Source organism: Canis aureus, chromosome 23 (genome assembly GCF_053574225.1).
Source record: "Canis aureus isolate CA01 chromosome 23, VMU_Caureus_v.1.0, whole genome shotgun sequence".
Taxonomy (NCBI): domain Eukaryota; kingdom Metazoa; phylum Chordata; class Mammalia; order Carnivora; family Canidae; genus Canis; species Canis aureus.
Genome location: NC_135633.1, coordinates 26,513,235 through 26,540,366, shown reverse-complemented (window position 1 = coordinate 26,540,366; position 27,132 = coordinate 26,513,235). Strand labels below are relative to the sequence as shown.

General features: G+C 46.5%; 1 protein-coding gene across 5 annotated transcripts in view; it reads left to right on the top strand.

The window, feature by feature from the left end:
* Positions 1-5,477: 5,477 nt before the first annotated feature.
* FCHSD2 (FCH and double SH3 domains 2) overlaps positions 5,478-27,132 on the top strand; it is a 338,349-nt gene continuing 316,694 nt past the window's right edge. Inside the window, exons 1-3 of one of the 5 annotated variants that reach the window (XM_077866896.1) lie at positions 16,042-16,114; positions 16,638-16,700; positions 18,454-18,551. In XM_077866896.1, coding sequence (XP_077723022.1) covers positions 16,680-16,700; positions 18,454-18,551 — 119 coding nt within the window. In that variant the 5' untranslated portion in view covers positions 16,042-16,114; positions 16,638-16,679. Of the gene's footprint in view, positions 5,612-16,041; positions 16,115-16,267; positions 16,701-17,504; positions 17,636-18,453; positions 18,552-27,132 lie in introns of those variants that run through there. The other 4 variants (XM_077866897.1, XM_077866900.1, XM_077866899.1 and 1 more) reach the window with 4 other exon arrangements.

The following is a 27,132-nucleotide window of genomic DNA, read 5'->3' as shown; positions in this document are numbered from 1 at the left end:
AGGGACAGAGCTTCAAACCTTTTCCCATCAAGGCAGAGAGGTTTAATAGAACACTTCTCCTAGCCCTGGGAGGCAAACAGCAAGTTTACACCAGAACTACCCTAATGAAAAAGGCCTGAGGGCCAGATTTAACCTGGAGCACAGCCCCTCACCGAGCAGTGCCCAGCATGGAGCTGATTTCCCAAAAGTTCTGTTGAATTAAAAAGCTCTTAGCTACAAGAGAATGTCATCTCCACCATGTCTGAGTTAACACAGGCATCAGGGAGTCTGGAGGGAAGATGGACAGAAAATATTTACAGTGGATCAACAGGAGAGACAGAGGTTGATACAGACCATGGGGTGAGGGATGAAGGCCCTGACCCTGTCTAGGGTGGAGGATCTGGGAGGGTTTCCTGACAGAGGGGGTTCCTAACTTGAAAATCAAGGCAATCTGTGGAAATTAGGCAGGTCCAAAGGGTAGGAGAAAGAGAAAGGTGGTCAGGTCAGAGAAAGTAACTTCAGAACTGCCTGGGGCCCCCTGTGTCTTAAGACCCCAGTGTGAGCTGGGAAGGGAGTGGGTAGAGGAGAGGGTGGCACAGGTCCGTTGATGGAGGGATGAGTGGGGTGGGATATGATATGACCTGTTGGGGAGCCTCAGAAGAGAACCCCCAGGTGAGGGCTGAGCTTTCTGACCTTGTAAGAGCTCAGGATGTGGAATCCCAGCACTCTGGGAGGAGTCTCCAGGCTTTTGAGTTGTGTCTTAGCTGACAAGTTTGACTGGTTCAAAGAGCTCTCTTTGGCCTGGTGGCCTTCTTCCTGATGACCTCCAAACACCCCTGGGTGTCATCCTTTATCTTTGCCTGATATCTGCCTTCCTGGAGGCTCCACTTCTTGGCTTGTGTCTCTTCTCAGCAGCCCAGTGCAGCACTCCAATGGGTATGGTATGTGGTGGGTGGGGAGTCAGGGCTGGGGGGATGGGTGGGGATAAGATGGTAGCTTATCACAATTTGGAATCCTGTTTCCTGAGAGTCAAATGAGGTCATGGGGATTGTCTAACCCAAACTAACTATTTTACAAATGAAGAAATCTAGATCCACGTCGGGTAAGGAGTTGTCCAAGGCTATTAGTGAGCTGGGAACAGAGACAAAATTAGAACCCAGGCCTTCTGACCCTTTCTTTCTCTGCCCAGGATCTTGCAGGAAAGAAATACGTGCTTTATTTATTTATTTAAGATTTTGTTTATTCATTTGAGACAGAGAGAGACAGAGAAAGAGAGAGCATGAACGAGGGAGAGAGGCAGAGTGAGAGGGAGAAGCAGACTCCCCATTGTGCAGGGAGCCTGACTTGGGGCTTTATCCCAGGACCCTGAGACCATGACCTGAGCCAAAGGCAGATGCTTAACTGACTGAACCACCAAGGCACCCCCAATAAACATTTTAGTAGAGCAGTGAGTCTCTGACTTAATAGGTTAACTTGAGACACTGCACTGAAATTAAATATGATCACTTTAGGAGATTCTTTGGCACAAATTTGCTGATAAACCCAGACATGGGCACTGAGACTTATAGAGCTGCTTCTTTTATTAGATGCTCTGAAATCCAACTAAGCCAGGATATTCTCATATTAATTTGTTTAGATTATCATTGAAGTGAAGGTCCTACATTTAAAAACTCAGGTAGAATATTTGTAGACATGCATGACTAAAGCTAGAAACCCTCAAGAAATCAAGGAGCCTGGTTTGAGAAATGCTGGGCTAGAAGGACAGACAATCCTGAGGAGGGGGTGGGAACAGGCCAGGTCTAAGCTGCAGAGTCAGTTGTGATGGGGCGCCTTGTGGGGCTGGACTCCTGCCCTCTGCTTACCCCACACCTTGGTCCTTGCCCTGTGACGGGACTTGGGAGTGTCTTTCCTGTGGTTTTGACTACGTGGAAATCTGCAGGTTCCAGACAGAGGTCTGAGTCCTTCCTGAGGGATCTTGAGTTGGATATGCCCCTTTCTTTGGGTCTTCATCTATAATACAATGGAGTGGATTTGCCAGGAGGAACCGATGGGGAAGGGGTTGGCCGAGGGGCAGAGGCATCCATTTGTTAGAGCTGCCACTGTAAACTGCACAGGTTTTCTGGTAGTGTTAGGTCCAGAGCTGAAAAGGAGTAAAGTAAGTACCCTTTACTCCAAATCTGAGACATCATCTTTAAGAGATAATGCAAGAGGAAAAGGTATGGCTCTAGAAAAAACTGGTAATCACCCTTTAGTTATAACCCAGAGATTTCCTCCTAGCTTTTTGTCCACAGAGAATCATCTGGTCCTCCTGGCAGTGCTGGGAGACCAACAGTCCTCCTCCAAGCTCCCCCAGGCCCATTTGTCTTCCTCTGCCAAAGTGATCTCAGGATGTTATTACTGTCTGTGCTCCTGTCCGTCTGCCACCCCTACCCCTCCAAGGAACCAGAGCCCAGAGCCTCAGGGATTGCTTGCTTTCTTTCTATATCCTTAGGGTCCAGCAGCTCACTTGTACCAGAGAAAGCACTCAAAGGACTAGCTGAAGGAATTAAAGTACTGAGTGCTGCAGACAAACATCCTTCCCCTGAGGCCCTGTAACAGCTTTGCACCTCACTACCCAGAAGGAAGCAGATCAGTGATCAATGGCAAGTCAGGGACACCAAAGCTCAAACACAATAGGCCTGGGCACTGGCCTCCAGGGACAGGGAGGGCCATCAGACCTTGATGAAGTAAGAACCAGCACTGGGGCCACCTTTTCTGGTTCATCCTCTGTTGGCCTCCCAGCTTCTTTGGCTCAGCAACGCCCAGGATTCCGGGCATGTCTGCCTCTGGCCTTCTAAAAATACTCCGGCTGCCCAACGCCTCCCAGATGTCTGAGAGCTGAGTCTGTGATTTCTGTGCTGGTAATGGGTCAAGCAGCTCAAGCCACTTCCTCTGCTCCCACCACCCACTGCCTCCCAACCCCTGTGAGGCAGGCGCGGGTAGAGGCCTGACGGCCTGAACCCAGAGATCTCAGACATTGTTGACTACAGTCCCTTATTGGAACAGATGGGAGAACTGAGGTCCATGGACTTGCCCAGGACACGTGGACACTAATGTTCTCTCCACCTCACTCCCCAGACTCTATTTATGCCTGCTGCCACTGCACTTCTCCAATGCTGCCTGCAGTCTATAAACTGGATCTGTCTTCCCCATTCCAGTTAAACTCCCAGAAGCCCCTGACAGCAGTGGTGGAGAGGATCCCTGTGGTCCTTATGGTCCCTGTAAGAGTGTCTAATCCAGAGCACACAGAAGTAGATGTAGATTGGATTAATGAAGTAGTGGCAGCCGGGGCTGTGCATGGTGACTGGGGTGGGGGTTGGGGTGGGGTGGGCGACAGAGCTGGGGTACTCATCCAGGGCCAGCCACTGTGATACTGTATGTCCTCATCAATTGCTCTAATTGGATCCTCAGTTTCATGGAGGCTGAATGAGATGGTGTCGAAGGACTGAGCCAGACCTTCTGAAGCCATGACCTGATGGACTGTTGAGAATTCCTATTCCTTCCTCTGCTCCATTGTGTGTAGGGAAGATGGCATGTCCACCCAGCTCTGGGATTTCAGCTTCTGCTCCTCCCTCCATGCCTCTGAATATCCCATCTCTGGTCCTATTTCCCTAGGTCCAGCCTTTCCAGTGGAGCCACCCTCTGACTCTACTGCCAGGTGCCTGGGGGTGAACACACCCCACAATGCCCCCCATTCCTTACTAACCATATGATCTTGGGTAAGGCATCGAAATTTTCAGGGCCTCAATTTCATCACCTTTGCAATGGAGAGAATAAGACCTACCTCAGAGAAACGTTAGTAGGGTCAAAGGAGATTCCATTTCTCAGATTTTAGGTCATAAATCTCCTTCCTCAGAAAGTCTTCCCTGACCTCCCTGAATAGCTCAGGTGACTTTGCCAGCTCTCTGGATCAGCCCTACCCCCAAGACCCCCTGTCCACATTGTGTAGTCATTGTCTCTCTATGCTGGCAGCAACTCGAGGCCAGGAGTACCAGAGCCCAGTATAGCATCTTCACAGATAAAGTGCATGGTAAGTTGGTTGAGCAACAAAGTGAGTAAATTTAATGCCTGGGGAAAAGCAAAGGGTTGTGCAGAAGCCAGAGAGTCTGATCTAGGTGGGGGTCTGCTTTTTTTTTTTTTAATTAAAATTAAAATTTTATTATTTTTTAAAATATTTCAACTCAATTTGCCAACATATAGTAGTATAACAGTGCTCATCTCATCATGTGTAGAAGGGCCTGCTTGAGGATAGGCTCTGGTGGTAGGAATACAGAGAGCTCCTTGGAGGTCCTTGGAACCCTTCCCTTCCTTCCCTGATGAATTCATCCTTCAAGATCCTAGGAAATCTCCTTCCTGGAGAAATCTGGTCACTGTCTCGCCTGGGCACATGACACATCCACTGTAGGATTTCTTTACATGTCCGTGTCCAGCCTCTGATGGTGAGTTCCCTGAAGACAAATCCTGTTGGATCTTCATTCATCAAGCACTGGATCTGGCATGAACCCAATAAAGGTTGCAGAGGGAAAAAATAGATGAAGAAATGATTTCTGAATTGGATTCCAGGTTCAAGTGCTTGATCATTTATGCCCCTCCTAGTCTTTGGGATGATATACATTACCAAAATGAGAGGCAGAGGGGCAGGCTATTGTCTTCCATCTGAAAACATCCTCCAAGGACATGTGGATTAAGCGTGAGCTGAGAAGAAAGATTGATAAAGAGCAGTGAAAATATATTCCCAAGCCCTGTCTTTCTTCCTGGACTTTTCTCTCTGTTGAAGAAAGGCCACAGAAACCAGACTTTAAGTATAAAAGGCCCCTGGGTATCCCAAAGATGTTCCTCAGGCACTTGGTCTGAGCTAATTTATTCATATTTTACACATTACTATTACACTTTGGTGATCTCGTTGTAGGCAGCTTTACGATTAGTTGGCAGCCTTGTTGGGGGTGAGAAGTTGCAGACAGGCCCTGGGAGAGAAGTACCTGATGGGTCAAGTAGAAGGGAGAGAGAAAAACAAAGTAGTATTACACCCGCAAAAGCACTTAAGGGCAACACAGATTGGGATCACTTAGTTCAGGGTCAAATAAATGCTCCTGGCTATATCACTGGATGTCTGCTCTGGGAAAATCCCTTTTTGGGCCTCAATCTCCCTATCTGCAAAAAAAGAACAGTTTCCATCAAAGGTTCTGAGAATTTATGATTCAGCAGAAGTTTCTTCACTTGAGGCCTTTCAATCCTCAACTATATAGGTCACAGGAGGTTTCAGCAAGGTCCAGGCTCCTATCTTCTGGAGTTTTGGGTAATGAGGCTTTTCTGCCACAAACTCCCAAGGGTAGAGACTGTCCTTAGGAGGAAGTCCACCACAAAGCTGTCTGGACTGCATCCCTAAGGAGACACAGAGTTCCCCAGGAGCTCGCACAGAGGCAGTGGCCCTTGGTGTGCTTGCTGCCTACGGAAGGAGTGAAAAGGAAGCTGGGTTTGAGTACAGCGGAAGTGCCTGAGGTCTGACAGTTGCTCTCAGTGCTCTGCAGCTAAGAGAGAAGTGAAACTGAGCATCTGGCAGCTTCTACCTTGAAAGCCCATGGGACAGCAACAGGTGAGGCCTAGTGCAGGCCTGCTCTCTGGTCCAGAGGTTGGCCACAGGCTAGGGGAGGTCCCTGGAGAGTAGGCTAACCCAAGGACTTGGGGGGAGGGCAGAGGCAAAAAGCCCTGAAGCTGGTTTGCATCCTTGGGCAAATCTCTGTGCCTCTTTGGGCCCAGTTTCCCTACTTGCAAAAATGGAATTGGGATTATATTTGCCTGTGCCATAGGTATTTCTGGAAGGGTGGGCATTGGGAATACAGAGACAGTTTGGTTAGAAGGAAATCTGGCCTGTTTCCTTTCAGCAAGGGACTCGTAGTCTGGTGGGGGATGGTTATAAAATCATTGGATAAATCATGATTATGAATGTACACACAGGTGCTGGAAAACTCAGCAGAGGGCACTTAACCCAGCCTGGGTACTCAGGGAGAGCTCCAGAGAAGTTTAAGTGACTTGCCCAAGGTCACATAGCAAAAAAGCAGTCCTGCTGGGCCAGACTTCAAAGGAAGGGAAGTTCAGAAAGACATAACTAAATAGAAATCTAGTTAGCCAGAGCTTAGTGCTGTCATCAAGATCTGAACCAGGCCTTCTAGAATGGGAGAATTAATTTTGGCCCGATGGCAGGAGGAAACAGGGTTTTTGAGTGGGGGTTTGGAGAGTAAACTTGAGTTTATCAGGCAGGGGAAAGGGGAAAAGGCTGAAAGCAGAGGGAACAGCATATTCAGAAGTGTGAAGTTGCTGAAAGAATTTGATGAGTTCTGGAAAAATGCATGTATATGTTGCATTGGGAATGAGCGTGTCTAAAATGGGGAACCTGATGACATCAGATAGGATGACAGGAGTCATGCGGTGGGGGGCCTGGAGCATCATGTAAGGAATGTGGGGCTTAATTTGTAGGGCAGGGGGAGCCATGGAAGTAGAGGAATGCATGGTCAAAATGGCCTATGTGAAGGCTTGCTCTTCTCTGGGAGGGCAGAGGAGCCTGGTAGGGGGAGAGGCAGGAATGATGGTAAGAAGGCAGTGACAGACGATAGTGGGTACCTACGTCAGTGTCAGGTCCAACTCCTGTTGAGAAATGGAAACCTTTTAGGAGCCTATGGAGGAAATGAGAAACGAAACCTGGGCCCTACTATGGCTGTGGTCTGGGTAGATGTGGTTAGCAACAGAAGTGAAATGGTTGGGGTGACAGGCTGTGTGTCACCCCAACCCAGAGGAATGTGGGATACCTAGTGAGGGAAAGTGGGAGCCCTGATTCAGGCTAGGGCAGGGTGAATGGCTATGTCCTGAGGGAGGCCAAGGGGCAGTCTGCCACCGACCACTGTGTGCCCCACCTAGCCCTACCCCTCACTCTTGCCACTTCTCCCTGCCAAGCCTTGTTCAACTGTCTCCCGAGCTCAACTTTTCCTCCCTTTTCTTCCGGCCTTCCCAGAACCCTGCAGTTCCTGCCCAGTCCTCCTGGGAGCCTGCCCTGAGCGCTGCAGGCTCCTGGCTCCCCACAGCCCTGTCACCCACCCTGCCTAAGTGGGGGTGCACTCATGCTTGGTCTTGAAGCATGTTTTGTCCTGTGATCTTGGTTCACCAAGCCAGTCAACGTTACTTTGCTGCAGGTGCCTCTGGCTCATCAGACTCTGCCCACAGAAGTTCTTTAGGAGCAACAAGAAGTCAGAATCAGACTCTGGGGTCCCCAAAGAAGCCACGCTGCACATCCCTTCCCTCAAGCAGGCACACAGGAAGGCTGTTCATGGGCTTGGCTGGTTGGTTCTTTGTTCTGGGGGACGTGTTGAACTAATTGAGCCAAGTAGGCAGATCCAGGTGGAGGGTCCTCTATTAGTCAGGAGGACAGCAGGAAGAAATCTGCCTCTCAGGTTCAAGTGAAGAGACTTACCAAAGGATCTGCTGTGCTGATTGGGATGTAGGCAGATGAAGGGAACAAACAGAAGGATGGTGAGGCACCCACCCAGAGACTAGGGCTGAGGGAGGGACAGGAATCATGTCACTGGAGCCCACTGGGAAGTAGAGCTGCCTGGCAGGAATGGGATCAAGAAGGGAGTGAGGAAGGCAGAGGGAGCAGAGGGAAAAATAGTCCCAGCTTCCCTCATCTTTCATCCTCTGGTATCCTGCTGTTTCTCATTATCCAAACCCAAGTGGAACCCAGTGGGCAAAGGGGCCTGGTGTTGCAGACCAAAGTTCCCAGCCTCCTAGGGCACAATGTAGGGCCAAGGGTCTGGGGGCAGGGGGTGGTTGGTAAAAATATAGATGAACTATCTCCAGATATGCCTGAAAAATTGTCATTCAGATGGACTATCTGGATGATGCCTATGGCCTTGATTCAGTCATTTATGATCAGTTCTGGGTTAGAGAAGGTTTATCCAGCTGCCTCAGAGAGAAAAGACCAGCCTTCACCTTTATGTTAATTTTGTTACCATTTAGAAAGCACTGTCTAGTCTTGATCACTATAGGACTAGAGCATGATGGAGCCAAGGGAGCCTCGAGGATAGCTATCCCAATTTCCGCAGTGACTGAGGCCCAGAGAGGGTGAGAGCCGGGCCCAGGGCCACAGGACCCATGTGAGATGACTTTTGAGAGGTGTGCAGTAACCAATTACACAGTTAAGGACACATAGCTAGGAAGTAGCAGTCAAAATTCAAACTGATCAGTCTGACTTAAAACTTGACCAAGCCCTTTTTTTTTTTAATTTATTTTTTATTGGTGTTCAATTTACTAACATACAGAATAACCCCCAGTGCCCGTCACCCATTAAAACTTGACCAAGCCCTTAACCAGGCCCCCAAGCTGAGTGCCCAAGAGGAGGGGCTGGGAAGAAAGGCACTGGAGTTAGTGTGACCCAGTCCAAAGTGCCATCTTTCAGACCTGCCCACTCTCTCCTTTATCATCGGTATACTTACCTCACAAACCTCCACCTGGGAGGAGTAGCAATGAGGTCACAGGACCAGTACAGTGTGAGGACAGAGGGGCTGAATATGAACAGGAAGGCCTGTCTGGGCCTTTGGGCACACCCTTCCTTAGAGTGCTGTCTTAGGCCTTCTATTTTGTGACCTGGCTGCCCACACTTAATGTTGAATGGCTGGTAAACATTTAGGACTTCAGGCCTTCAAATCCATCTATCCAGTGTGCCTTGGGGCTGGGGATACAGTGACAAACAAGATCTCCTCCAGAGGTCTGTGGGGATGGAAGCACTGGTAGGATGGGTGAGATGAGCAATATACATGCCTATTACAGAGTGTGATAAATATTATAAAGAAACATCACTTTTCAAAATTTAGAGCACATATCCAAGCGGGACACCCAAGACTGCAGTCCACCTTTATAGGCTCATTTCTTGGAATACTCAGACTGTTCTCAAACATGGCTCAGCCCACCCAGCCTGTGGTGTTTGCTCTCCTGAGAGTGTCTAACTCCCTGCATCAAGACCCACTTCCAGGGCAGCTTCCTGGGGCCCCTGTTTTAGACTGAGGCAGCCTTCCCCACATGGAACTACTATAGTACTTTGGTTCTGTGCTTTGAAATTTCTTATTCAGGCTTAAACAATAGCAAGGGGATTCTAAGTCTTGTCTGTTACTTTAGTTTTCCATTCTCCCCTTCCTGAGCATTATGGGTGCAGTAACCATTTGATCAACTATGACAGCCGAGTTCCCAAGAGGAGGGGCTGTGTGAGTCCAGAAACTATGATAGAGTAGTTAATCTCTGATCTGGAGTAGGAACATCTGGGTTCAAATCCAACTTCTTACTAATTATGTGATCATGGGCAAGTTACTTAACCTGAGCCTCAGTTTCTCTATCCTCAAAGTCAAGACAATTGGATACAATAAGAATAATGGGTTAACACAGTCAAGTCCTCAGAGCTGTGTTTGGTACTCCATAAGCATGCAAGAAATGTTAGTTATTGTTATTATAGCTATTATTAGGAGCTAGTGGGTGTGCTTGTAAACAACTCCTCACACCCAAGCAAAGCTGGTGCAGACACAGAGGCTCAACACATAGCAGCACTTAGAGATGGGGCAGGGTGGGGAACTGAAACTCCATTTTAGAGATGAATGGCAACTCAGAAGGCAGGGCATTTATTTGTCTAACAAATACTTTTTTGGGCAATTTCCACATGTCTGGCACTGCCTCTCTTCCCACATCAAACTTACTGAATCCTTAGAGGAGGGCCCTGTGTTTTAAACAAGTACCCCTAAGTGATTCTCAAGCTTCAGGCAAGTCTGGGTAAATGCTTAAATTGTAGGATAGCACTGCAAACATTTTGCCACATCCCAAGTTTGGATTGGGTTTTATGGGGGATACCATCTTCTGCTGGCAGATTGGCATAGCAGTTAACAGCAGACCCTGGGCCTACCCTATTTAGGTAGAAATCTCAGGTTGCCACTTATTGGCTATATGACCTTAGGGTAAAATGGGTCTAATAATAGTACCTACTTCAAAGTTGTTGTGAGAATTAAATTATTTAAGTGAATGCTGACACATAGTAACTATTATAAAGTATAAGCTATTATTATTACTGTGCCCAGTGTAGACAAGCATCAGAGAGAAGGCGGGGGTGGTGGATTTGATGCTTCTTATCCGAGGATTGGCTCTGCCTAGAGCGTTGGCGGTGTCTGTCTCTTCGGAGAGACTCACCACCTGCTCCCTTCCTCTGGAAGATCTTTCCTGAGCCAGGGAATTCCCTCCCGTAGCGCCGACAACAGCTCCCAGCTTTTGATGCCACGTGCTCTGCCCACAGCAGCATGATGAGAAATTAGATCACTTCTCTGGGCCAAGACCGGGCTGGAAAGACAGGCAGGTTTAGGGGTTGGAATGTCCATTTAGGAGCCCCTGAAAATGAGAGGGGGAATACAGGTCCTGGGGAAGCTCCTCTCCACAGCCTGGGCCAGTTTTGGCCAAGGGTGGTGCTCAGCTTATTCAGGCCACAGGCCACAGGCCATGGGTGTGTGGATGTGCTGTAGACAGGGGCAGGGCGGGTGCCCAGGGCGGGAAGGCAGGATGCCAGCCCTCCAGGACACTCATTTTGGCCCACTGCCCTCCAGCAGGGAGCAGACAAATGTGTTTTGTTTTGGCATTAACTGGGCAGGCTGTGGGAAAAGAGGCAGTGGGCTTCCCAGGTTGAGTGGGGCCGTCTCCTTTCACAGGCCAGGGCACAGTGATTGCAGAGCTGCCACCTCCCCATCCTGCTGTCCCTCCCCTACAACTCCATCTCCTTCTGCTGGTCACTGCCTGACCCCCATTGCCCAGCTCAACCTGGGGGGGGGGGGTCCCCTACATGGAAGGGACTCTCAAGGAATAGCATCTCAAGCCTTCAGGCTGGGCTTTAAAGAAACCCCCTGGTGGAAGTCCCTGTGTTACAGATGAGGAAACGAAGGTTAAGGGAGGGCTGGGACTTCCCGGGTCTTCACAGTGAGTCAGGGGCAAAACTGGGACTGTAGTTGGGCTCCACACCCTCCCGTGGGAATTCCTCTTTTTTTTGTGTTTTGTTTTTTAAATTTACAAACAAAACCAGAGCAAAATGAAGGGAAACTGAAGGAAAACACATGCACACACAAAAGAAACTCACATTGGTGGGCCAGCAGGGTTGCAGGCGTTTTATATAAACATTCCCATTTCACTCCCACCACAACCCTGCAAAAAGTCATTATTCCCCTTTTAAGGACAAAGGACAAGGGAACTCAGCTGAAAAGAGATCCTGGTCAAGAACCCAAAGCTAGGCAGAAGAGGAACTAAACATCTAGCCCAGGTTTGCCTGACCCTAAATCTCTGGGATGTCAGTGCTCCTCCCAAACCTGACTGTTTTATCCATTGGCCTAAGTTTCGCAGAGTTGTAATCACAGTGCAGCTCCTGGTGGGAAGGCCCTGGTTTATGCCCCACCTAGGCAGTCATTCAACCTTCCCTGATGCATCCCAAGACGGGCAGTCACTAGCTTACGTAGCTCCTCAGTTCTTTGCAGATCACTTAGCTGTTATTTCACTTCACCTGTACCACCTCCCTAGGAGGAAAGACCAAATGTGTGATGTGCCAAAAAGGTCACCTTCAGCAAGTGCCTGGCAAAGACAAGACTAGAACTTTGGTTTCCTGCTTCCTGATATCAAAACCATGTGACTGTCAGCTCCTACTATAGCCCTGGGACTGGCTGTCCCTCACTGCCACACAAGCTGTAACATTCCCTGGCACCAGCTGACCAGATAATTCCCTGTCTCAGTGACTGCCTTAGATTCCTGCTACTACCTGGTGGAATCTGGGTCTCTAGGACTCTCCTGACCTGCATATTCTGGACTCACTGCTATGACCTTTGGTCCGTGGGTTGAGATTGAGAGTTCCTGGAGTACAGGGCCTGGGTCTTATTCCAGAGACCTACTTATGACTGAGCTCAGAATAAGGGACTTGTTGGGTGATGCTGGATGGAATCCAAGGTCTAGTACTGCCACAGACTCACTTTGTGTCCTAGGGAGAGCCCCTGCCTTCTTCTGCTGATCTCTAATCTTGAAGTCTCATTTGAGTGGGCTGATTCTGTCTTGAGAGCTAATGGAGGCATGCTCCCATATATACCAGGCTTATCAGAGGGCTGTGTTGAGGGGATTAGCCCAGGCAGAAGCAAAAGCTTATATGTGAGGTGAGGTAGGGGTGAGGTGGGTGTGGGGTGTGGAAAGGTGGGGAGCGGAAATACAGGGAGAAAGGTGACAAGGGTAGAAGGGAGGTAAATGGGGCTAGACTGTGTTGTTTGTAGCAGCATTGCCAAGTAGCCTCAGTGGGGCTCAAACAGGGAATAGCTAGCATCTGGATAGGCTAAAGGTATTCCTAAGCAGCCTATGCCAATGTGAGTGTGGGATAATGATACAGCAGGAAAGGGAGTAGAGAGTACTGTGAACCTTAGCTACAGGGAGGGTGGGAGGTGACTTGGTGCAGCATGGGCATATGGGATGGTGGCCTTGGATGCAGAGCCTTGGATGGAGTGTAGGTCTGTCCTAGATGGCCAATCTGAACCATGGTAGGGTGCTGTTAACATTCTAGTCCTGCTCAAGGGCTGCTGTACACTTCTCATTCCTGGAGTTTCTCCTGGGAGCCCTGTGGAATACTGGTATAGCTCATCTTCCAATGCCTACCCATATGCCTGCTCTAAACCAGCTTTTAACCCTGGCTCTCACTTAAATTTGGAATCACATTCCTTCTGGGAGATTGTACAGCAGCATGTACCCTGGAGAAAGAGCATAGTTTCAGAGCCAGAGAGAGCCAGGGACCAAGCCTTGCTCTCCTGTGCTAGCTGTATGACCTTAGGCTACTCATTTCACTTCTGATCCTCAGTCTGTGAATCTGTGAAATGGGGTCATATGTACCACAAGAAGTTGCACAGGTTAAAAATAATGTAAACAACGTGCCTACTTCAATGCCTGAAACACAGAAGAGGCAAAATGAGTGGTAGCTGTTATTAACTCCTTCCCTGAGTAAGAATCCCATCTGTAGCCTCCTTGATGGAAGGGAGCCAACAGCTACTTTCAGTGCCCTAGGGATGGGGGAGTTCAGCTCCTCTAGGGGTAGCTCTGCCTGGAAAACCTTCTTCCTTAGACGCAGCTAAGACCTGTCCTAGTTGTGTCTCTGGGGCTATAATGCATGTTGCTCTGGGGCCACAGGACAGCTCTGTGGCATTACCCCAAACAATCTCAAGAGATCCTACATTTGGTAACACAGTGCTTGCCTGCACTGCAGGGAGCAAGGCTCTGGAAGTTCCCAGCCTAGTTCAAAGGGATATCTTTTAAGTCAGTCTTACATAAATCATAGAAATCCCTTTCCCCATCCCTGTGGAGTTTGGAATATATGGATCGTATCCTCCTGAGTCTACTTTTTTCCTGGGTGAACTCTCTCAATTCCTTTGAACAAGAGGCAAATGGGAGAATTAGATTCTGGTCCCAAATCCATCACTTCAGGGTAAATTATTTATCTTCACTGAGCCTCCAGTTCCTCATTTGTAAAATGAACAAAATAACACTCTCACGTAAGCTCAGAAAAGTAAGGCAAAAGTTTGGGTTCTGGGAAAGGCACTTAGTAAATGTTCAACATATTTTTTTTTTTTTTTGTTCAACATATTTAAAACAAACAAACAAACAAACACATTTTTGAAAAAGCAGGTAGGTCATCTGGTATTGCCCCTTAGCTTTTAAAAAAATTTTAAATTCAATTAATTAACATATAATGTATTATGAGTTTCAGAGGTAGAGGTCAGTCAGGCCCTTTTTATCATACCTCCAAAGGAAATCATCCTAGAAAGTCTATGCCTTCCTGGTTTAAAATAATAGTAAATTAGGTGGAGGATGTCCTCCTAAACCCACAAAATAGAACCCCAGAGTGTACTTTATCTGTGAAGAGCCTACTAAGTTCCTGGCTCATTCACTTACTTTATTCCACAGCTGGGGACCAGAATCTGGAGAAGGCCCAGCATATCAATGGTAGAGGCTGGATCCCAAATCTCCCAACATCTAGCAGTTTTATCTAGTCCTCACTTCCAGGAAAAGGAGGCGAAGGGTGGATGATCTCTGGGCCAGACTAGTTCTGCCCAGGACAAAGATCCAGCAAATCTTTGTTAAGCACCTTCTGCATGATGCTGCATCTGGACAAGCATTTTTACCCCTCCTCGACTAGCATAGTGTCATTCATGAAATGGCTGGTCTGGAACTCAGCCTTCCTGAAATCTGAGGAGGATTGTCTTGCTAACCTCTGTATCCTCAGTGTCTGACACAAGGCTTGGCACAAAGCGGGATCTTAGCAAATATCTTTTGAATGAATGATGAATCTGTAAGCATTTATTGAGTGCTATGTACCAGGCCCTGTGGCAGAAGAAATTTTATTTAATGCAACAAGCCTGCAGGGCTGGTATTATATCCCCATTTTACAAATGAGAAAATAAAGGCTGAAAGCAGTGAAACTGACTAGCTCAAGGCCTCTCAATTAATCGGTACTGGAGCTGAGATTGGAGCCCAGCCTGGATACCTCTGGCTTGGGCTCTCGCTGCTGCCCCACAGGGCAGCTGAGCATCCACCCACCTGTTCCCAGATAGTGATTGAGGACTCTGGTGAAGGGCCTACTTTTGAATTGCCTCAAGGAAACCAGAAAAAGCGAGCCTGATCAATGAGTTCCCTCACAATCTGACTCATGCAGAATTCTGATTCTATCACCTTCCTGTGTGAATGACCTGGATTCAAGTTCCTCTTCCCAATTTCTGACTACTTGTGGGGCCTTGGCAATATGCCTGGGTCTCTCCAGGCCTCACTCACTTTCCTCTTTTGCCTAATGACACTTCTGAGAACAGGTGTCCGGGACCCCCAATTCTGATAAAAGCGTGGGGCGATCTAGTTCACCTCCACACATCCATGTGGCTCCAGAGGAGGTTATTTTCGTTCTTCTAAGGACCCCAAGGGAAGCTGATACCACTATCCCCAGATGGTTTGGACAAGACAGAAACATGGGTGGTGGCGGCTGCCTGGATGAACAGCCTCCTTGGCAGATGAGGAAGGCAGAGCTCCCCCAGCCAGTCAGAGGCGGAGTGGACTGACACCCAGGGGTCCTGACTCCCAGACTAGAGCTTCCCCCATTGCTCTGCTGCCTCCTCTAGATTTTTTCCTCATGGTTATCATCTGCACCCAAAGAACCCTTCGTGACCCAGAGATTCCAGTCTTGCTCTGTGACCTACAGACAGTCTCCCATCTTCTCTGGGCACTTAGCCTCCCGATCTGTGAACTGGGGATCCCGGTCTTAACGAGTCCGTCCTCTTTGACTTGAGTGCCTTGTGGCGGAGAGCCGTTTGCTTCTTGGCGGGGCAACCAGACATCCCCCGGCCGCCTCCGCGCCAGTCAGGCACCTGTGGCCGGCTGCGAAAGAACTTGTCGATGCTCGCCCCCTCAAGGCTGGCCTGTCCGGCCGGCGCATTCGCTCGCCGGAGAGGGGGGTCTGAAGACCGCAAATAAGTAAAAAACGGAACTCTCCTACCGCCACAGGCACGCTACCCTCCGCGCCGGAGTGAAGGCTTCACTCGGAGCGTCGTCCCCCTACACACGCATCCAGAGAAATCCTGCAGCCCAAACACACGCACACGCACACACAGTGACACACCGCAGCCCGAAAGCCGGCGGGAGGTGGGGGCGGCTGGTGCGCGTGCGTCGGCGCAGCGCCCTCTCCCGCCCACGTGCGCGGCCCCGATCAGAGGCGCGCGCCCGGCCGGCTGGCGGGAAAGCGCGCGTGAAGCCCCCGGCTGCCTCTCAGTGTGGGGGAGGGAGGACAGGAGGCGTTTGGAACGTGCCACTATCGGAGACGCGCGGGGGGATTTCCGTGCTCCGCTAGCGTTTCTACCCCTCCTATCCGCCGAGCGATCCGTTAGTTCCCCCCCACCGCTGCCCCGCCGAGATCCGAAGCCCCGCGCCGCGGCCACGCTCCCTCCCTGCAGCGTGGCCCGGCCCCTCGAACCCCCGCTCTGGACTGAGCCGTCCCCTCCGCCGCCGGAGCGGGGCGCTGCGCCACACGGTGGGGCCGGAAATTCCCGCGGCCGGAGTGGAGGAGCCGAAGCTGAGAGCGCGGCACCGCCTTCCACCTCCTCGGGCCGGGCGGGGGCGTTGGGCCCAGCGAGGGCTGGGCTGCCTGAGTGGGGGCGGGGGGCCGCGTCTGCTGGGAGCTGCTGCGCCGGCGGGCGGGGAGCGGGACGACGCTGCTGCCGGGGAGCCGCTCGGCGAGCGGAGAGACCCTGCGCCCCGGCTCCCGGGCCCCCGCCCCCTCGCGGTCTCCGCCTCCTTCCCTCACACACCCCCCGGGCCGCCCGAGCCTCAGGCCTTCCCGGCGCTCCTCCTCCTCCGCTTCACACTCGCCCTCCGACCCGGGTCCTCCAGCCGCCCGCCGGCCTGGCCTTGCTCCCTGCCGGGAGAGTCCTTATTCTCAGGCTCTCCTCACACACACACACACACACACACACACACACACGCGCGCGCGCCCGCGCTTGCGCTTGCGCTTGCCGGGCCGCCCCTCCTTACGGCCCCCCGTCTCCTCGTCCTAGCTGACGCCGCCGTCGGGGGAGGATTGATGTCCCTTCAGCATCATGCAGCCGCCGCCGAGGAAGGTGAGGGTGCGGCTGGGGGGCTTGGGGGGTGTGGGAGGGATGCGTGCGAGGGGCGCGGCTGGGGCGCCCCCTCCCCCTTTTCGCAAGGGGCCGTGACCGCCGCCGCCTCGGGCTTGTCACCGAGTTGCCGCCGGCTTTAGCAGGGGGCCACGCGAATGAGGTTTCTTTCCGACGAAGGGGCGGCCCAGGCTCGTCCCCTCCACCGCTTGGGAGACCCCCAACATTTCACAAGAGTTTCGGGCGTGCATTCGTGTGTGCGCGCGCGCATGGCTGTGCTGCTCTCGCTGCAAAGTGCATTCTCGGGGCTGCACCGAGGGGAGGCGGGGAGCCCCTGCAGCTTCGCAGTGCTTGTGCTTGTGTGATTGTTTAGTCTGCGCCAGGTTTGAACCCTCCAGCTGCTTGTCGCCACCCTCGGCCATTTGATAATTTTCAGGGAATTTGTTTCTAGCCCAGCCATAAGGTTCGGCCTGCTTTTCCCACGGGGCGGCCGAAAAGAAGTTGGATAAGTCACCGCCCCCCACCCCAGGGGAAAACAAGAAATTAAGCCTTTCTCCACCCGCACCCCCCATCCTGCCCCGCCCCTCCAGCTAGGGGGTCGGGAGGCGATGGTGCGGGCCCGGGAGAGCGAGAACCGGGCAGTGCGTGGCGTGTGCACCGCGATCTGGGCTTGGGGTGGGAGTGACGGGTGCTCTCGGCGTGTCAGCAGCTTCCCCCTCGCCCTTCAAAAACTGTTTCACTGCCCTCTTCTCCGGCGTTCCCAAGGACTGAGGCTGTGTCCTTGTCTTTTTAATCCTGCAGATGGTTACTGAGTGTCTACTCTGGGCACTGGGTGGAGAAGGCTGTTCTGCCCTCCCCTCGTGGGCAAACATTTGCTGAATGCCTAACTCGCTCGTGTCTGCTTCTTCTTTCTCTCTTTCTTAATCCGGGTTTCTCCAGTTAAGTGACTCTTTTTTTCTTTCACACATGTACCCCCACCCCTCCGGGTTAGCCCGGCCCCGCGGGTGGCGGGGATTCCAGGCCCCACTGTACCCTGGAACCCTGGGGTCCGGGCCTGGCTACCGAGGCACTGGACAGCTTTGCATTTGCTGTTCTGTTTGAAGTGGAGTCGCCACGGGGACCGGCTTGCTGGGTGGTTTAAAAGCACTGCATATGCTGGAAGGTCACTTTTGCTTTCTCCTTTGTGAGAAAGAGATTGTGATTTGATGCGCTGTCAGCGAGTTGGCATCATCCTGAGACAGTGTGCTTTCTCGCAGCCATTATGGAATAATTTCTGTAGTCAATTTATGCATATAATTTCGTGATTGTGTAAATTTTGATCATTAGGTATTAAGCATTCTTCTACATTCTTCTGCTCACTTCTGCCATCTATACTCAGCTCACCTCTCATGGTTAAAATCTATGAATCTTTTTTGGAAGAAATAGAAAACAGACTCTTAAAACTCTGAGACCTACTACATATGTACTGAGCTTGTGCTTGAGAGGGAATGACTGGCAGTTTATTTTGCATTGCTTTAATCTGTAATTTTTATGCTCTTTTACTTTCATTTAACCTCTTTCAGTATATTTGGCTAGATTTCTCATTAAGTGTCCTCAGTAAACATATTAGGTGGGTAATAATGGATTTATGGCCTTTAGGGGAGAAGGGAGCAAGAGGTATTATATATTTTAACAAGTATTAAGTATTTTGCTTAAGTAATTACTTTGTTGTTGTTAAAGTTGCAGTAAGGCCTTCATAATATATGGTATATTTTAGGTGAAAGTTACACAAGAACTGAAAAACACTCAAGTTGAGCAGATGACAAAACTTCAAGCCAAACATCAAGCAGAATGTGATTTGCTTGAAGATATGAGGTAAGGTTATAGTGAGAACTTTTATATCTTTGTTTCAAAGAACCATTGAGTTACCAAGCCCCAGGAACTGATGATGGAATTTCCTTTTGGATTTCCTGCTTTAAGGCTGTTAGAGCTTTGACTCAGCTAGAAATTATAACTGGAACTAACGCAATACAAACTTTTTTTTTTCCTTTAGTGGTGGAACCTATAGCCTACATATCATGAAAACACAAGGGTCTTAAAAGTTTATTAGTCAAAGTATAATCATTGAAGTAGAATTCTGATTTAAATAATCTTTCCACTGAATTGTAACACTTACTGACCTTAATGATTTCACATAGATTTTTAAACTGACGCCTCTGGTTAATGGTTAATATCTGAGGGGTGGGGTGGGGTGGTGAGCCCGTCAACCTCAGATGATTGCACACTAGCACTATTTGTTACAACATGACAAATACAATTTTGTCTTTGAACATTAAACTTAGTGCAAAATTTGTTTATCATATTTTATCATTAAAGTTACCTGTATTCATAATCAAGATAACTTTGAATAGGTAAGCCATCTTGCCAGCATTGTGAAAATCAGTATCTTTATAGAGGGAAGCAAGACTCATTTTACTGAAAGAGATACCACTGTTTTAATGATGCTATAATACAAATTGACAGGTCAACAAACATATTTTTGTAAAGGATAGGAGATAATTTGCATGTTGAAACAGAGCGGTTACAATTCTTAATTTCCCTTTAGTAACGCATTTATCAAATTGGAATTGGGTCTGTAAGCTTTATTAGTTGCCTATTTTTCCTGGTGCATAACATCATGTGGATTTCATGAAAAATATGAACGGTGTGTTGTTATAATAATATTATGTGTTTGGATAGCTGAATTGTTTGGAGCCCAAAGATTTTAAAGAGTTCCTTTTTTCCTGTCCCATATTTAATTTAGGTATTATTTGTGACTATTTCTACTGTCTAGGGTTTCTAACTAGGGCATATAAATTAGTCTTAATCCAAACTTGGATAAACCAAGATCATTGTGTTCTCACTGGGAAGTATTCTATTTTAATTCTGCATTTGTTTCTTTTTTTCATGTGGTCACAGGGGAATTTTTAGACTTCAGTAATTCCTGTGTAAAATACCTGAAACTCTTCGTGTGGTTAAAAATTCAAAGTTTTAAACATCTATTAAGTGAAGTAGGGTATTTTAGTAGCGATCTCTACATGAAGAAAGTAATAAATTTTCAGAAGCAGTTTAGAAAGGCCAAATTAATGTTTAAATGAAGATTCTCTGTGGGGTATGGAAGGTTAGTGGTCATTAAGTCCTGTGATTACATCTTCTGAAGACTTCTTGTTTGCATTCTTTTCTTTTTTTCCCCCATTGCCTATACCTCTGTACAGGAGTCTATGGTCAAGTAGAGGGACACAGAATCACTGCCAAGTTGATATAGGTTGTTCTGCTGTTGTTTAGTTGTTTGTATTATCGCTGACCCCATCACATTTCTCTTGTGTTACTGCAATAATATCCCAACTATTGCAGCGGTGTTCTCCTATCTTCTGTCCCCCAGTATCTTCTTTTAAGTCTGCCTTCCACATTGTCACCAGTTAACTTTCTAAAAACATTGTTTATTATATACTGAGTTCTCTGTGGCCTTCTAGATAAAGACTACACACCTTATGACCCTCTGCAACCTTGCCACAAGCTTCCTTTCCTGACATAATTACTACCATTTCATGCTTATTCATCCTTCCTTCTTATTCCCCTTGCCCTGACCACTCAGGACTTCTGGTTATCTAAATGTGCTTTGTACATTCATGCCTTTATACGCGCTCTTCTCTTTGCTCGTTGGTACCTTTATTCCCACTTTTTCACCTGGCAAATTCTGGTTGCCACTAAGTTTGCAAGTTTGTTGTTCTTTGTGATCTCAGAGGATTTTGATTTTACACATGTTTCTTGCTTCCCCCCTCCTGAATTCCTTAAAGTCAGGGGCTAAGTCTTAATTCATTTCTTTGTCTTTGTACCCTTTGTTTCGGCTGGCAGAATTGTTAAATGAATGTAACTGGTTATATTTAAATGCACTTTACTTGTTTTTCGGTGAAATGTGTTATTCCTCTGTTTGTAGGGGGCTAGAGTGGTGTCTGTTAGGCTTGTGTGATACTTTGATTCATGTGGGCACTTTATTTTATTTTATTTTTTTAAGATTTTATTTATTTATTCATAGAGACACAGAGACACACACACACACACACACACAGAGAGAGAGAGAGAGAGAGAGAGAGAGGCAGAGACACAGGCAGAGGGAGAAGCAGGCACCAAGCAGAGAGCCTGACGTGGGATTCGATCCAGGGTCTCCAGGATCACACCCTGGGCTGCAGGCGGCGCTAAACCGCTGTGCCACTGGGGCTGCCCCATGTGGGCGCTTTAAAACATACTGTGCTATTTGAATTTGAGTATATCTACGTTTACATATGATATGTAAATACAGAGATTGTTGGTGTTCCGAGAATTAATAGATTATTTTTTTCAAAGATATGTGTTCTTTTATGTTAAATTATTGAACTGAATCCCTTTACTCCTATGTAATTGTGAGCAGAATACAATATTACCTCCTAAAAAGTGAGTTTAGGTTTCTTACTTGCTTTTTTTTTTTCCAATGATAATATTGAATTGAAAGTTGAAAATTGCATACTCCTGGTATTCATGATAACTTTAGTTGCTTGAGGATGCAGGTGGTCTGGCTTTTCTGGTTTGTCCTAGCAAGTAGAATGACATTTTAAAAATTCATTGGAAGTCTCTGAACTTGAGTTTTTATATGTTATGTTTTAAAAGATTTTGCTTGCTGCTTTTCCTTTGGGGTGCCTCTCTGTGTGTGTGTGTGTGTGTGTGTGTGTGTGTGTGTGTGTGTTTTAAGCAATCTTTACCCCCATCTGGTACTTGAACTTACAGCCTAGTGATCAAGATTTTTTTTTAAAGATTTTATTTATTCATGAGAGACACACAGAGAGAGGCAGAGACACAGGGAGAGGGAAAAGCAGGCCCCACACAGGCAGCCCGATGTGGGATTTGATCCCGGGACTCCAAGATCGCGCCCTGGGCCAAAGGCAGGTGCCAAACCGCTGAGCCACCCGGGGATCCCGCGATCAAGATTTTCATGCTATGGCGTCTGAGCCAGCCAGGCGCCTCTCTGCTTTTGTTTTTGAGGCTCCCACCACTCTCCTCCCCCCAAACCCACAAATTGTAGTCCTTTTCACCGATGCCCTGACCAGTATTATGCTCAATTTAAGTTAGTGTGAATTCATTCCAAAAAAAAAAACAAAAAATGCAAGTGGCTTTTTGTAATATAAAGAAATTATTAGTAGAGAAAAATTTTTATGACTTTAGAAAGAATGAAAAAGTAAAAGACCACAATGATTATTAAGCTGTAAGTAAGAGATGTAATAGGAGATGTAGTGTATCAAGCTGTAAATAGGAGAATTTCATGCTGGCTTATGGCTAGTTTCCACTCCCTTCCCCCACTTTTCATCTCCTGGAATTTTGAAGGGAGGAAACCAGTTATGATACAGTATTTTTCCTTCGCTCTCCTCCCCTTCTTCAGTTCATTTGTTCCAGGGATGTATTTGGAAGCTGTTGTGTTGGGAGTAAAATATAAGAAGGAAAGATAACTCATTTGTTGATAATCAGGGACATTCCATGCTTTGGGGAGATTTTATACTGAAGTGTTTCCTGTTGACTTTTGCTGTCTGCAGTAGACAGGCAAACTTTACTTTCTTTTTAGTTTATTATTATTATTTTTTCCCTTTGCTTTCTAAGGCCACTTATAAGTAAATTCCTAAATACTACAGCCTATGTATTATTTATTAATATCACATATATAGTGTTGTTTGTTTTTAGGATGTAGAGTCAATAAAGAAAGTTTGCAAGGACCTTGAATATAAAGAACTACTTTCTTAGCAGACATATTTAGGTAAATATATAATATGGAAAAATCATAGAATTTCAGAGTCAGTTGAACACTGTCATATTTGTCAATGAAAATGGAAACTGAGGCACAGTGAGATGAAGTGAATCATATTGAGAAAAAATGCTAAGCTATTTCTGTAATTTCTAGACAAGTGCACTATCCTCTCTGTCTATATTTCCCAAGCTTTTAATCAAGGAAACCATTATAAGTCCCATTTCTTGAAACATTTTGCCTATCAAAAAGTACATATTAACTAATAATTTGTTTTCTTATATTTTATTTTTCATACATCAAGCTGTCAGTCAGCTTTGAGTCAGTATTTTAAAACTACTAACATGAGTCTAGACAAAGTCAAAGATACTTGAAACTACCTCAGAGAAGGCTGAGTGTATGGTTTCTCACAGATGTTCTGAAAAATGGGAACTGGCTCGAGAAGCACCTGTCCTTTCTTTGTAGACACCTGGAGGTCTAGTGACCTCAAGTGAGGAATTACTGTACTAAATGTTACCTTTCCTAAACTGTAGGTTTGTGGGACTTGCTGGGGATTGGATTCTTGTCTGTTTATGGATGCTCTGAGAATTTTTTCATTGTCTCAGAGACTGTTAGGTGTAGAAGGGAACCTTTGAAGTAATCTGGTCTAGAATGTTTTAAAAAAGTTTTACTGAGATATAATTCACATACCATACAATTAACCTACTTAAAGTTTTTTAGTATATTCATGGGGTTTTATAATCATCACCACTTAACTTAAGAACATTTTTGCTCCTCCAAAAAGAAACTGTACTTATTAGCAGTCACTTTCCATAATTTTCTCCAGCCTTAAGCAATTACTTTCTTTCTCTATAGAAATGAAATTTGTAAGAATGGAATCATAAATTGTGTGGTTTTCTGTGACTGGCTTTTACTTAGCATAATGTTTTCAAGGTTTATCCATGTTATAGCATCAGTACTTCATTCCTTTTCATTGGTACATAATACTCCGTCGGATGGATATCCTATCACATTTTATTAATCCACTTATCAGTTGATGGACTTTTTGGCTATTATGAATAATATTCCTTTGAACATTCATGTATGAATTTTTGTGTGGACTTATGTTTTCATTTATCTTGAGTATAAACCTGGTAGTGAAGGGATCCCTGGGTGGCACAGCGGTTTGGCGCCTGCCTTTGGTCCGGGCGCGATCCTGGAGACCCGGGATCGAATCCCACATCGGGCTCCCGGTGCATGGAGCCTGCTTCTCCCTCTGCCTGTGTTTCTGTGCCTCTCTCTCTCTCTCTCTGTGGCTATCATAAATAAATAAAAATTAAAAAAAAAAAACAACCTGGTAGTGAAATTGCTGGGTTATGTGGTAACTCTGTGTTTAATTTTTGAGGAACTTTCAAGTTGATATCCAAAGTGGCTGCACCATTTTATATTTCCACTAGCAGTCATGTTATGAAGGTTTCAGTTTCTCTACTTTGTTGCTAATGCTTGTTACTGTCTGTCTTTGATTATAGCCATCATAGTGGGTGTGAAGTGGTATCGTTGTTGTGGCTTTTATTTGCATTTTTAAAAAATTTTTATTTATTTATGATAGGCACACAGTGAGAGAGAGAGAGGCAGAGACACAGGCAGAGGGAGAAGCAGGCTCCATGCACCGGGAGCCCGACGTGGGATTCGATCCCGGGTCTCCAGGATCGCGCCCTGGGCCAAAGGCAGGCGCCAAACCGCTGCGCCACCCAGGGATCCCTGCATTTTTATAATAGTCTGTGCTATTGAGTATTTTTTCATGTGCTTATTAGGCATTTGGAGACATGTCTATTCAGATCCTGTGACCATTTTTTAATTGGGTTATTTGTCTTATTGCATTATGAGAAGTCTTTATATGCATGCATATATATATAAGTTATTTTATTTGCAAATATATGTAACATTTGCAATATTTTTCTCACTCTCGAAGAGTCATCTGAAGTGATTCAGACATGCATTAAATTTTGAGAGTTACTGAAGTGGTAAAAAGAATAAGAATAAGGACTTTGAAGGTAGACCAGAGATTGAAACCCAACTCTGCCACTTATTAGTTGGGTAATCTTGGACAAGTTACTAAGGTTCTGTGAGCCTCATATTTCATGTATGTAAAACAAGGTTAATGCTTGCCTTTTTGCTTTTCTGTAAAAGTTAAATGAGATAAGTGAAATGCTGAGCATGGTAGATCTTCAGTATTGGTAGGTGCTATTGTTAATAGAAATTGGAGCCTGGGAAGCATGTTGTCTTATTCAAGGTAACAGTGGAGATTATTGTGTTTCATTAATTCTAAGAAGCACAATTGTTTTTTGTTTTTTGCATTCTTCCGAAATTCACATACATCTTATAGTTGCTTTTGGCTTTGATGTGTAGTTGTCAGTGTCTCTTTATGTGTAGAACTTGAAGAAACGATTTGGCAGGCTTGAAAGAAAATCCCAGAGATAATGGTTGGAATACAAATGTTGGGTCATCTGGGCTTTTGATGGCACAGAGGATGATATAATGTGGAAAGATAAAGGTATCAGTGATTGATTTAAAAATTGATTCAGAAGAGCTTGACTCTTCAGTGTGACCAGTTTATGCATCAATTTATCTTTTTAAAATTATGAATGAGCAATATATCCTAAAGATCTGACTAAATAAGTTTAAAAGCATGTTTTTAATAAGTATGAATAAAAACTGTAAGTGATAGGGTATTGTATCAGTCTAGTTGGCAGCATTTTTTCTTAGTGGAACATGATGTGTCTTGTAATCAGTGTTGTTTTTTAAGATTTTATATATTTATTCATGAGAGACACAGAAAGAGAAAGAGAGAGAGAGAGAGGCAGAGACACAGGCAGAGGGAGGAGCAGGCATCATGCAGGAAGCCCAATGCGGGACTGGATCCTGGGACTCCAGGACCACACCCTGGGAGGAAGGCGGGTGCCAAACTGCTGAGCCACCCAGGGATCCCCAGTGTTGTTTTTGATATGATAAAAACTGGAAGTAGCTGATCAGATACTGGACCGAGATCTTTTTTTATTCATTCGAAAATTGTATTACTTCTCAATTCACTGTTTTTTTTTTTTTTAAATTTTCAATTTTTTTTGTTTGTTTAGAGGAGGAGGGAATGGGGGGGATAGAGGTAGAGGGAGAGAGAAAATTAGTTTAGTTTCAGAGGTAGAATTCAGTGATTCATCAGTCTTTTTTTTTTTTTTTGATTAATCAGTCTTATACCCACTGCTCGTTATATCATGTGCCCTCTTTAATGTCCATTACCTGGTTACCCTGTCCCATCACCTCCTTCCCCTTCAGCCACCCTCAGTTTGTTTCCAATTATTAAGAGTCTCTTGTGGTTTGAGGAGAGAGAGAATCATAAGGATGCTCCATGCCCAGTGTGGATCCTGACTTGGGGCTTGATCTCCCTGAGATCATTACCTGAACTGAAATCAAGAGTCAGATGCTTAAATTGACTGAGCCACCCAGGTGTCCCTCTCAATTCAGTGTTTTTTAAAATGAGAACTTGGGCAGCCCCGGTGGCGCAGCGGTTTAGCACCGCCTGCAGCCCAGGGCATGATCCTGGAGACCCTGGATCAAGTCCCATGTCAGGCTCTCTGTATGGTGCCTGCTTCTCCCTCTGCCTCTCTGTCTCTATGAATAAATAAATAAAACCTTTAAAAAAATAAATAAAATGAGAACTTAAGGGATCCCTGGGTGGCTCAGCAGTTTAGGATGATGTCCTCATCTTAAACCCTGCCTTCGGCCCAGGGCGTGATCTTGGAGTCCCGGGATTGAATCCCACATCAGGCTCCCTGTATGGAGCCTGCTTCTCCCTCTGCCTGTGTCTCTGCCTCTCTCTCTGTCTCTCTCTCTGTGTCTCTCATGAATAAATAAAATCTTAGAAAAAAAAAAGAGAACTTAAAAATGATGTAAACATGAGGGGGAGAATTTTTAAAAATAGGTCTGCATGGAAAAAAATCAAGTAGGACCATACTTAACATTACTTTGAATGAGAGGGGGAAAAAAAAAAAAGATTACCTGATTTTAAAATGAAAAGATAGGGGATCCTTGGGTGGCTCCGCAGTTTGGCGCCTGCCTTTGGCTCAGGGCGTGATCCTGGAATCCCGGATCGAGTCCCACATCGGTTTCCCTGCATGGAGCCTGCTTCTCCCTCTGCCTGTGTCTCTGCCCCCCCCCCCTTTCTCTCTCTCTCTCTCATGAATAAATAAATAAAATCTTTAAAAAAAATAAAATGAAAAGATAAAATGGAACTTTAACTGACTAAATGAATTTACATTTTAAATATAGACGTCCACAGTTCTGGAGGGGAGATTAAGAGTAGGAGGTACAAACTAGGCAGAGGAGGAAATAGGGAAATACTGTTTGAGAGAATCTGTTTACTAAAACTTTTTGTCACAGATCACTGCTTACTTGAAAGAGTCAGTTTTAACAATACCTTTTCCTATTGCTATTTAATGGTTTATGAGCTCATAAGGCATTGTTCATAGATTCTTATCTGCTCCTAAAATACGAAGATTTCAGTCTGGATGGGATGGCTTTTGCAACCCAATGTAGGAGAAGTTGTTTTATGATTTATAGATTTGAAAACAGAGGATACTTTCATGAGCCAGATGAAGTTGAACTAAGGCTTGCTTA